The following is a 12,363-nucleotide window of genomic DNA, read 5'->3' as shown; positions in this document are numbered from 1 at the left end:
CAGCAGCAAGCCACTCCGTGCCCGCTGCGGTGACGCCAGGCTTTGGCACCGTGACGCTGTTTGTTTTCTCTCTCTCCCGTCTCGGGAACGGAGGCGGCCGGTTCTTGGACGACGAGTGTGGCATGTGGGTATATACACACACACAGAGAGAGAAAAGCTTTCTTCAAGCAGCCGCCCGCCAAAGGAGCCAGTCCCATGGACCTGTAGGAGTCCAGCAGCTCTTATCTATCCTGTGCTGGGGAGAGAAGGTGCTTTGATTGGGTTCTTTATTTGTTTGTTTGTTTGTTTGTTTGTTTGTTTGTTTGTTTAGCCATGGCCATCCTAAGAAAGCTTTTTAGTGAGTCTGAATTCCAGGGGAAAGAAAACAGGGCAAAGGAGGCAGCAACAGAGACATGGAGGAAAAGACATGTAGAGAGAGAAAAAAAACAGAAACATGCATAAAAAAAAAGAAGGAGAGCGTTTCTGTGGGAACGGCTAGCTGTTCAGACCGCTAACAATAATGAGTGCTCTGAGACACCCACATGGTAGGATGTTAAGATGCTAGCAAACTAGCGCGGGAGAGTGGCAGTGCTAGCGGCTAGATGTTTAGCCCGCTAATGATGATGAGTGATGAGTGCGCTAAGACACCCACATGCTAGGATAATAGCGAACTAGCGCGGGAGAGTGGCAGTGCTAGCGGCTAGCTGTTTAGCCCGCTAATGATGATGAGTGATGAGTGTGCTGAGACACCCACATGCTTGGATGCTAGCGAACTAGCGCGGGAGAGTGGCAGTGCTAGCGGCTAGCTGTTTAGCCCGCTAATGATGATGAGTGGTGAGTGCGCAGAGACACCCACATGCTTGGATGCTAGCAAACTAGCAAGGGAGAGTGGCAGTGCTAGCGGCTAGCTGTTTAGCCCGCTAATGATGATGAGTGATGAGTGCGCTGAGACACCCACATGCTTGGATGATAGCAAACTAGCGCGGGAGAGTGGAGGTGCTAGCGGCGGCTCACCTGTGGCCATTTAGGAAGGCTTCCCCACCAGAGACACCGATGTCCCCTGTCAGCATTTTAAACGTGGTGGTCTTCCCAGCGCCATTGATGCCTAGCAGCCCAAAGCACTATTGCAGACATAGAAAGAGAGAGAGAGAGAGAGAGAGAGAGAGAGAGAGAGAGAGAGAGAGAGAGAGAGAGAGAGAGAGAGAGAGAGAGAGAGAGAGAGAGAGAGGGAGAGAGAGGGAGAGAACAAGACAACAAGGGAAATGTTACTGAATAGCGTAAGGCTAAATCTAGCATGATTAGGTGTGCTTAATCTCCCTAGTGCAATCTCAATTCACACTCATTTGTGAGGTACGCAGAGAGTAATGTGTGATGGAAATGGCTACTAAGCATCATCTCCAACGCAGGTAATCAGTTCCCTGTTGGATTTGATTTGAACTAACCATTTCACATCCAATAAACACAGCAAATGTTGCTTTTCATCTTGCACAGCCTGAATGTGTTGGCGGTAAAAATAAACAGTAAACAGACAGGCATGTGCACACACACACACACACACACACACACACACACACACACACACACACACACAAACACACAAACATGCACACAAACAAACACGCACACACGTACAAACACACATACATGGACATACACACACAAAGTCATACACAGATACACAGACAGACACACACACACACACACACACACACACACACAAATAGAAACAGCCTTAATAGAAATATGACAGAATTTAACATACGGGACTGACTGTGCATGAGATACCTACCTAATGCTGAGTTTGTGCTTTCAGAAAAGGTACTATGCTCAATGCAAAAAAAAAAAAAAAAACAGATCTGAAACATATCTGGGCCTCAACTGGGCCAGAATTGGGTCTCATCCGGCTGTTGTAAGGGAATGCAAGGACAGCGCCGGACTAATCCAGCTTCGGGATGTAATATCTAAGGGATGCTTGAGGTCTCTGTTAAGCGCTGTCTCTATGCACAGGCATGGCTTTGGTCTTTGGAGTTCTGCAGACGCTGGCCTTTGAATCGGAGACTTAGGAGGATTTTCTCTAAGATGGGATCTGGCAAGCCCTGTATAGGCATTCAAACGCACAGATCTAAAAGGCAGACAATTCATATAGATGACAGGCTATGTCTCTCTTACCCCCCTCTCACACCTCGCCGCTTGTCTCTGTCACATCTAAACACATGCATGCACACACGTATACTGGGGAAAAGTTCATACATACAGAGGGGGGGATTCACAGTGGCAGGCATACTTCAAACGATCCGCCGGGCACACAGAGACAAAGACAGAACACACGCAGAGACACACACACACACAAACACACATACATGCACACTCACAAACATACACACACACACATACATGCACACTCACAAACATACAGACACACAGAGACGTACACATGCACATACACACACACACACACACACACACACTCACACACACACACACACACAAACACACACACAAACTCACAAACATACGCACACACACTGACGTACACATGCACATACAAATGCCAAGGGTCAAAGGTGAATCTTTCACTCCCACATACAAAAACAAAAGACACAAAGTCACAGAACACTAATCTTCTAGTTGCCATGCCAACAAGCCACACCATCCCTCTGTCATAGAACTACATACATGCAGCAATATGGAGTGAAAGAGAGAGAGAACCCACAAGCTTGAATCTTCACGTGCATACACACACCCACCCACAGGCACACACGACACACACACACACACACACACACACACACACACACACACACACACACAGAAAGACACACACACACACACACACACGCACATAAATGTGGCTGTGGGTGTCTCAGCCTGTATAAATATTTGATCCCTGTCATTCACTGATCCAGGCTGGCGTGTTGATCCTACGGATTGGGCCCTGCATAGGCACAGGGGTACAGAAGAGGTGTGTGTGTGTGTGTGTGTGTGTGTGTGTGTGTGTGTGTGTGTGTGTGTGTGTGTGTGTGTGTTTCGTGCCTTAATAATGCATGGAACACACTGGACACATCCTCTGTGTAGTCCTCTGACAAGTATCTGTCAAGCTCATGCACACACACACACTTAACTTAAACTAATTGAGGAGTCAAGCACTTAGACCAAAACACTACTACACACACACACACACAGATTGAAAAGACAAGTCAATATAATACATGACCTCTTTTAACATGACCTTTTAGGTATGCATTTTCTCTTCTACAGTTGAACACATACGTGTGTGTGTGTGTGTGTGTGTGTGTGTGTGTGTGTGCGTGTTGAAAAGTTGGCAAAGGATATGCCTACTGAGTGTAAGAGACCGTCTGTTCTATTGGAATGACTTATACTGTATTCCAGTAGTTTGTGTTGTGTTTGTGAGTAAGTGCCTGACTTTTCAGTGTGTGTGTGTGTGTGTGTGTGACCCTACTCACCTCTGCTGCAGGGACACCCACACAGATTCTGTCCACAGCTGGAACCTTCTTCCCACGGTACACCTGGAACATACACACACACACACACACACTAAATATCAGACACACAACAGAAGCAAGGACACAGATAGAGACACAAATACTGTATGCTGGACAGGTGTGTGTGTGTGTGTATGTGTGTGTGTGTGTGTGTGTGTGTGTGTGTGTGTGTGTGTGTATGTTTGTGAGTGTGCATGTATGTGTGTATATGTACACCAGGAAATCACACTCATGTAATCATTTATTACACACACAAAAACACTCACACACACAAACACACACACACACACACACTTCTGCCCGGTAACTATTCCTTGGCCCAATGAAATGACTCCAAAAGTGGGAGTGTGCAGGCACAACCTGTAAGGTGGGAGGGCGCCGGAGTGAAGATGAGGTCTGTGAGACGTTTAAAAAAGCACAATGACAAAGCTGTTTGAGGTAGGCGAGTGAGGGGGAGTTCTGAGATGTTTTACCCAAAAAAAGCCACTCAAATGCCAAGGACTGCTGTAGCAAAGTAAATTGAAACCTTGGCAGAGCGATGCGCTATCAAGAGGAACAGAAGAGGAGAGGTGCAAGAATTGGCATCGTGAGAGTCACAGGAGGAGGAGGAACTGAAATGTTTTGTCTGTATTAATGGGTAGAACACCTTCATCAGAATATGCCCTTTGACCTGGAAGAACAAACTGTTAGGTAACCGATGGGCAATTCTGGAAAAAGTGCATGCAGAACTGATGAGACTAAAATGGAGACTTTACTGATGTTCACACTCAAACTACATCACTGAGGACATGATGAAAAATATGTAGATTACTGGACAACATCATCAGCGAAGAGAATGGGGTACTGAAGCCATTATTATTGTCTTCTAATGGTGTGTGTGTGTGTGTGTGTGTTTGTGTGTGTTGCAACGATTGATTTATAGGCGTGTGCAAATACATGTACTGTACTATAGCCTGAACACACAAGAATCAAAGGGAAACTGACCTTGGCAGACACTGACATTCTCAGTCAGGTATCAATTAAGGGAGTGACCTTACTGCGGGCTTTTGCAAATGTCAGATGCTATTGAACTAGATGCCTGTAAAGTAAAACGCTTGCTTTTCGCCCAGCCTTGTGTAAAATAGCCAAATTGAGCTGCGATCAAAGAGTGATGGCAAATCAGTGCATGTGATTGGCTGTGATTATATAGCAAACTATACTATACATGTATGATACATTGATATACAGTAAGTATATATACTTTTTGGATCCCGTGAGGGAAATTCGGTCTCTGCATTTATCCCAATTGGTAATTATGTGTATCTAATGAATGTGTATCTATGCATATTTTAGTTTAGCCTGGTTTTTATTGTTGCTGTTGATCAGACTACCCACAGCCTCGACTGGCTCATGTATAACCCTTGTTGTATCTCGGCTGCATTGAAAAAGAGGGTTGCCCTCAATGTAATCCCGAGAATGTTAAATAAAGGTTTCAATTCAATTCAATTCAATTCAATTCAATTCAAGTGAACACACACAGCACGCCTTGAAAACACATCGAGGTGAAGCACACACTAACCCAGAGCAGTGACCTACCTGCCCAACAGCGGCGCTTGGGGAGCAGTGAGGGGTTAGGTGCCTTGCTCAAGGGCACTTCAGCCATGGACTGTTCAGGGATCGAAACCAGCAACCCTCCGGTTACAAGCTCGAAGCCCTAACCAGTAGGCCACGGCTGCCTCCATGATAATATGCAGGCAAGCCTCTCTGACTTGCTGAAGCTGCCTCATGCTCTGACAGTGTACTAACACGCAGCAGAGACCTCATTCCAATGGTTCTAACCAACGTTATCAGTAACAGAGAGGAGGCAACAACAACAACAACAACAAAAACAGGACAGGGGTGCAGATTGCAGTGACTTGGTTTAGATGAGTGTAATTTGTATTGCTATTGTGCTTTTGTTTGTTTATTTGTGTGTATATGTGTGTTTAATTCCTCAATCTGTCCACAAACACACACACACACACACACACACACACACACACACACACACACACACACACACACACACACACAGCACAAGACATGTGCAAACAAATCAAGTCTGTCAGAACCACTCACTGTTTACCTCTCCATAGCGACGTGTCCATTTACACATGACTACAAATGAACGAAATACACAAATAAATAAACAAAAAATAAATAAATAAAAAAATAAACGAAACTTGACAGTGAAAAAAATAAAAGTCTCTGTTCTTAAGTGGACTAGGAAATTGTAGTATCGACCAATGGGAAATAAAGCATTCAACCCGAGGAATAGAATCATCTCTCCGCATGCCCTCAATGGAGAGGTCTAAATTGCTGGAAGAAAAACAGACAAAACAAAAAGTACATAAAAAGGGAACATTTGGTTCTTGCTTAAGAGCCAGAGCTCAGGGGTCCTCTTTTCATTCACTTATAAAATGCATCTTCTCTTGTTTTGTTTGTTTGTTTGTTTTTGGTCTCCCTCTCAATATATGGATGATAAAAAGAACACAGTTCTTTCAATCTCTTTCAGTTCTTCTCTCTCTTGGACCTTGTTGAGCTGAGGGCTGTGTTGGTGAAATTGAATGGCTGCTTATGCATCAAATAAAAAAATAAAATAAAACCTGCTCTGACCAAACCATATGCAGTACTGTGCAAAGGGCACCCATTCACCCAATGGTATGATGATCATATGATGTTTATTTTTCAATGCCTTTATTAGAATTCAACCAGAAGAAAGAGGGAATATGTATAAAAACAAACAAACAAACAAATAAGAAATAGAATGATTGATTCAGGTTCTAGTCTTTGGCATCCAATTTGCAGTGTTATAATGTCCACTCTTGCATGGGGGAAGCTGAACACGTGTGAGGTGCGAGAGGCGCCGAAAAGCGCGCTGATTGCATCCCTGACACTGGTATCGGAAGTGTAAAGGAGACGACAACACTTTGACAGATCGAAGATCTCATTGAAAAGCTACAGCTGGAAGAGTTCATTGCTCACCTGGTGGGGGGGGGGAAACATGGCCAAAGGTTTCTATTCAAAGAACCTTGACGAGGCAAACTGACACTGCATTATTACCACCTGGGAATACAATGAAGAGGGTCACTCCAGATGTGCAGTACTTCTACAGGGGGCTCCACTTTCCGCCCTGCTGAAATGCTTAGTGTCCGTTTTATGGTGAGCCATGGTCAAGTCACAGACAGCTAATCTCTGATGACGTGACCCCCAATTCAGACCCCTATCGTAGCTGTATCTACCAGCAGCTTCCAACAGGTCAGGCATGCCCATCAGTGGTCTGGGTGAGGAACGACAGCTCCATCAACAGATTCCCCCCTTGGGTGATACCACTGCTTAAACAACCAATGTAATGGTAGCTCGAGACTGAAACTGGACTGGTATCAGAACAAAAACTACATTTGTTGTGTATTTAAATGGCCTACTGTTTAAAAATGTCCTGTGTTCTCTGGTCATATTCTAATTGAGAAAGTGAGAAATAAACACTATGGTATCAAATTGCTAATACAAAACACAAAGGGTTCCTGAGACTTTAGCATTCGCTGACTAACTTCTGATAAATAGACTCTTTCTGTCTGTTTCCAAAGGGTCTCACAACATACTTTGAAATGAAAATGACTCAGACTGTTGACGACAAAAAAAAGAGAGAAAAAAGTCTGCAAGTTACTATCAGCTCAATGTTGTCTTCTGTGCCACTGGGAATGGGACGCATATGTTCGATCTGCAGTTGAAACAGTCTACACCCAGACTCCATACCCAGACAGGCACAACAGGTTTAACTCTTCAAAAGTCCCTGATAAAGGCCCCAGCCGTGGCACAACTGACTGGGGAACCTGCACCGCACGCCGGTGACCCGGGTTCGATTCCCGCCCCGTATCCCACCCCGACTCTCACCCATTCACTTCCTGTCTCTCTCTACTGTCCTGTCAAAATTAAAGGCACAAAAGCCCAAAACATATACTTAATAAATAAATAAGATTAAAAGTCCCTGTTAATACTGTACACTAATAAGCCGTGGCCAGTGTGCTAGTTGAGCGCGGGGCAGTCGTGGTGCAACTGTTATCCGCCAACACAGGCAACACAAAGTGACCCAAAAGGACGAAAACAGACAGTCGGCATAGCAGCGTGAGCTTTGAAGTCATCTGCTTGTGTATTTGCCTTAACATACACCAGAGCTGACAGGATTACATAAATCATTCTGTCATCTGCCAATATGTGTCTAGAACATCTCGGCACAAACCTACCATGTTTTGACATGTGTCAATATGTGGTTATTATATATATACCTTCTTGAACCACATTGTCTTTTCCCCTGGTTACAAATAACATGAATAAAATACGTTTTCACATCTTTTTTTTTTTATTATTTCTCTTTGATCCTGCAACAGCAGCTACTGTATGATTTCCCATGACCTGTCTCAACTATTCACACACACACACACACACACACACACACACACGCCTTGCCACATGAACTAACAGGCTCTTATACATCTCTAATTTCACATTCAGTCTGCAGCAGGCACCATGGGACCACTTAAACCTGTGTATGTCTCATTGTGAGGCAGTCCAGCTCATCTGTGAGCGTTTGGTTATGTCTGAGCCCATAGGGGAATTACTGCGCATCAGCTCATCTGTGAGCGTTTGGTTATGTCTGAGCCCATAGGGGAATTACTGCGCATCAGCTCATCTGTGAGCGTTTGGTTATGTCTGAGCCCATAGGGGAATTACTGCGCATCAGCTCATCTGTGAGCGTTTGGTTATGTCTGAGCCCATAGGTAGGGTGGGGGGATAAATGGCCTAAAAATTAAAAAATTGGAAAATGATTACGCCCACTTCAGGGATGGTGCATTGGGTCATTTGGGAGATATTTTGTATTGGAAGTTGGTACCTATCATGAAATAAACCCCCCACCCCACCCAAAAAACTAAATGGGACATGGGTTTTTCCCCCTTTTCCCACCCTTTGATCATTAAAAATAAAATAAAATGCTCTCATGGCCTACTTAGGCAAGAGGAGTGACCGAACCACACTGGAGTATGCCAAATTCCAAGAAAGTCTTGAAAGACTAAGAAAAATATGAAGTGCTACTTAAGACCAACAAGTTCAAGTTCTTTCCAGGCCAATGTCACTGAATAAAAATTAATTAACTGTTTTGTATTTGAAATAAAAAGCAAATTTCCTAATGAGTTTCCTAATGAGTCTTTTAGTATTGAATAGTGACTGTAAGAATAGTGAATGCATACAAAGGGTGGAACAGCCCCCCAAAAATGCTCTTTTTGTGTTCTTTTTTCAATTTTAAAGAGGAATGGGGGATTATTTTCAAGATAGAGTCACTTTGAGGTGTAACAGTTCTTCTTTTGATAGTGTTTATTACAGTAAATATCAAATGGGTTTGAAAGCATTTATTTAACAGTATATAAGCAAACAGTAAGAATAGCTCATACATACCAGGCGGAATGTGCAGAAAATGCCACTTTTTGGGTGCTTATTTTCATTTTCATGGGGTGGGGGGTCATTTTCAAGATAAAGAGTTACTTTTGGTGTCAAAGTTCTTGTATTGATAGTGTTAATCAAGTCCCAAATGGGTGTGTTGAAATTTTGAACTTGATGATTATCCCCTCCCCCTACCATAGGGGAATTACCGTGCATTAGATCATCTCTGTGTGGAGGCGCAGTATTTCAACAAACAAACATCAACAACACGTTCTTAGCTGCTTGCAAATTACCTTTTTTAGTGAACTTCAAAAAAAAAAATCAAATAAATAAAAATAAAAATAATAAAAATAACGAAAGTGATATTACGTGTGACAGTGTATCCCAGAGCAGTTTGTTTGGAGTGCAAAGGTTCAACACATTTTCCATTCTTTGTTATGACTGCACACAATAACTATGTACGAGTACATAAATGTAACATGTTGCTTGTCCAAAAGAGCGTGCCCTTCATGACCCATTGGTTATTAGCAGCTTGGTCAAGCTCAAACTCAACGGCCCGGGTGACCTGATCCCCTCTAAACTTCACTGGGTAACACACTCTCCTTAAGGAGCACACGGAGGGATTATTCACCCCTGTGAACCGGGAATGGTAATTGCAGCCGGGGAGAGAAGAGTAGAGGAGGAGAGAGGAGGGGAAGGGAAGAGGAGGGGAAGGGAGGGGAGGGAGAGGAGAGGAAACATCAGGAAGGGAGAGGAGAGGGGAGGAGAGGGGAGGAGAGGAGAGTAGAGGAGGAGAGAAGAATAGAGGAGGAGAGGAGAGGAGGAGAGGAGAGGAAGGGAGAGGAGAGGAGAAGAGAGGAGAGGGAAGGAGAGGAAGGGAGAGGAGAGGAGAGGAGAGGAAGGGAGAGGAAAGATCAGGAAGGGAGAGGAGAAGAGAGGAGAGGAGAAGAGAGGAGAGGGAGAGAAGAGGAAGGGAGAGGAGAGGAGAGGAGAGGAAGGGAGAGGAGAGGAAGGGAGAGGAGAGGGGGTTTCGTGTTTTGTTGAAAAGTAAGGCTCATACTCATAATCACAAACACATACACAGACGCACACACCATAACAATGACAAATGTGTGTATGTGTGTGTGTGTGTGTGTGTGTGTGTGTGTGTGACAGAAACAGACACACACATACACAGATGAGAGAGAGGAGAGAGAGAGAGAGAGAGAGAGAGAGAGAGAGAGAGAGAGAGAGAGAGAGAGAGAGAGAAACACAAAATCTAAACTCATTATAGCCCATTAAAAGTGCATTACAATATTCTCCATATTCTCATAAGCATCTTCAAGTTCCCCTCTGCAATGCCATTGGACCAAATGGCCTTAAAAAGAAACACTCATCGTGAATATTTCACTAGAGAAAACACACCCTGGCACTCTCAGCAAACGACCTGATGACGCTTCACAGCAACATCACATCAAATATACATGATAGCTGCTGAAGCCTTTTTGGCTTACAAGGATAGCGTGTGTGTGTGTGTGTGTGTGTGTGTGTGTGTGTGTGTGTGTGTGTGTGTGTGTGTGTGTGTGTGTGTGTGTGTGTGTGTGTGTGTGTGTGTGTGTGTATGTGTGTGTGTGTGTGTGTGTGTGTGTGTCTGTGTGTGTGTGTGTGTGTGTGTGTGTGTGTGTGTGTGTGTGTGTGTCTGTGTCTGTGTCTGTGTCTGTGTCTGGGGGAGTTTTCAAACTTGAAAATGTAGCTAATATGACAGTTGTGTGATGGTTCATCCATAAATTACTATTCAAATCTCTATTTACACTAAGACTGAGCCTAAATGTTTACGTGCAGAGATAAATCTGTTTGGGTGTGTGCGTGTGCGTGTGTGTGTGTGTGTGTGTGTGTGTGTGTGTGTGTGTGTGTGTGTGGGGGGGGCTTGTTTTTTACAAACTAAGTTGTTATTATTGTAGCTAAAGTACACCAGTACACAGTGCTGAGTACAGACGAAAGTAACATCATATGCACCTACACATTACTTAGCACAGCATAGTCTGGGCTATTATATACTGATAATGACTTTGTTACACCGTAGTCAATAGTAGATATAATGTTATAAGGGATGTGACATGTACAGTACAGTGTGTAGCAATACTGGTGTGTAAGGCTGAGAAATTAATCATTTTTTAATCACAGTTGTAATTTCAACGAATGCAATTTCCAAATCTCAAAGGCTGCGATTAATCTTGTAGCTGGCGACAGTTACTATTTGTTGTTTTGCTGCTTCCTGAGGCAAAACAGGATCAACATGTACTACTGTAACTATAAACATCTTAAAAAAGCTCCACAGGCAGCAGTACAATGAATGTACAGCAAAAATAAGCATGCGTAGTGTCTAGTGAATGCTGAACTGAAGAGTGATTTAAAAATATATATCACAAATCACAATCAATCACAAAATTGCAAATCAGAATGAAATCATTCACCCAAAAATCATCCAGCCCTATCCTTGTGTAAACCTTTTTACGGTTATGTTGCTTAGCAGACGCCTTTGTCCAAGGCAACAGACAAACAAGAACACTACATTTTTCATATTATTATTTCATATTTTTTGGTGTTATTCCCAAACCGTATGGTAACCAGGTTTAGTGACACTTAACCACTTATACTGTTCATTCACAGGTAGTGAGAAAGGGAAGTCACTGAGAGAGAGAATAACTACAGTACAATGATGGCCATGATTATTGCACTCTTAAAACAAATGTGTTGGAAACAACAAAAACTGTTCTGTCCCTATCTGGACATACAGTAGAGATGTGTTACAACAATGCAAGTTGTGCCGTTGTTCTCAATGCAAGTTGTGATATTTTCAACAAATATATACTGTACACTTTCTATTTGTTGTTACAAATGCTCTTAAAAACCTAAATGTTTTTTTCATGTTGTAAGTCGCTTTGATTAAAAAGCGTCAGGCAAATGAAACGTAATGTAATGTAAAAACGAATAACAAAAGCAATGTGTTTGGAGACAACACAGACTGAGCTCATAGTGATGAGTTAAAAATGTGTTTCCAATGTGTACCATCGTTGTGCTGTTGATCTCCTGCAGCCAGATGTCTAAATGAGAAGCAGATACAAGTGGCTTGTTTTATACCAAAACGCTGATTTTAATTTTATGTTAATCATTTTAATATCCCCTCAGTTACAGCCCACGGAGCGAAAATGTGCGGAAGTGTCACACACAGGGTTATAAATTGGCTTTCACCCAGTGCAGTGGTGGTCAAATTAATTACAACAAGCCGGCAGAGAGAGAGACATAATAGGAGAGGGAGACAAAGAGAGAGAAAGAGAGAGTAAGAGAGAGAAAAAGAGACAAAAGGGGATTGAAAGTGAGACAAAGAGCAAAACAAGGAGAGAGAGAGAGAGAGAGAGAGAGAGAGAGAGAGAGAGAGAGAGAGAGA

General features: G+C 43.3%; 1 protein-coding gene across 3 annotated transcripts in view; it reads right to left on the bottom strand.

Annotated features, from left to right (window-relative positions):
- LOC134060563 (phospholipid-transporting ATPase ABCA1-like) overlaps nucleotides 1-12,363 on the bottom strand; it is a 258,600-nt gene that overhangs the window by 45,863 nt on the left and 200,374 nt on the right. For all 3 annotated transcript variants that reach the window (XM_062517294.1, XM_062517293.1, XM_062517295.1), the window contains exons 43-44: nucleotides 3,444-3,506; nucleotides 994-1,100 (exon numbers count right to left, since the gene is read on the bottom strand). In XM_062517294.1, the coding sequence (XP_062373278.1) occupies nucleotides 994-1,100; nucleotides 3,444-3,506 (170 nt within the window). The remainder of the gene's footprint in view (nucleotides 1-993; nucleotides 1,101-3,443; nucleotides 3,507-12,363) is intronic.

Source organism: Sardina pilchardus, chromosome 16 (genome assembly GCF_963854185.1).
Source record: "Sardina pilchardus chromosome 16, fSarPil1.1, whole genome shotgun sequence".
NCBI classification, from domain to species: domain Eukaryota; kingdom Metazoa; phylum Chordata; class Actinopteri; order Clupeiformes; family Clupeidae; genus Sardina; species Sardina pilchardus.
Note: the sequence above shows the minus strand (reverse complement) of the source record. Positions and strands in the feature narration are given on the sequence as shown.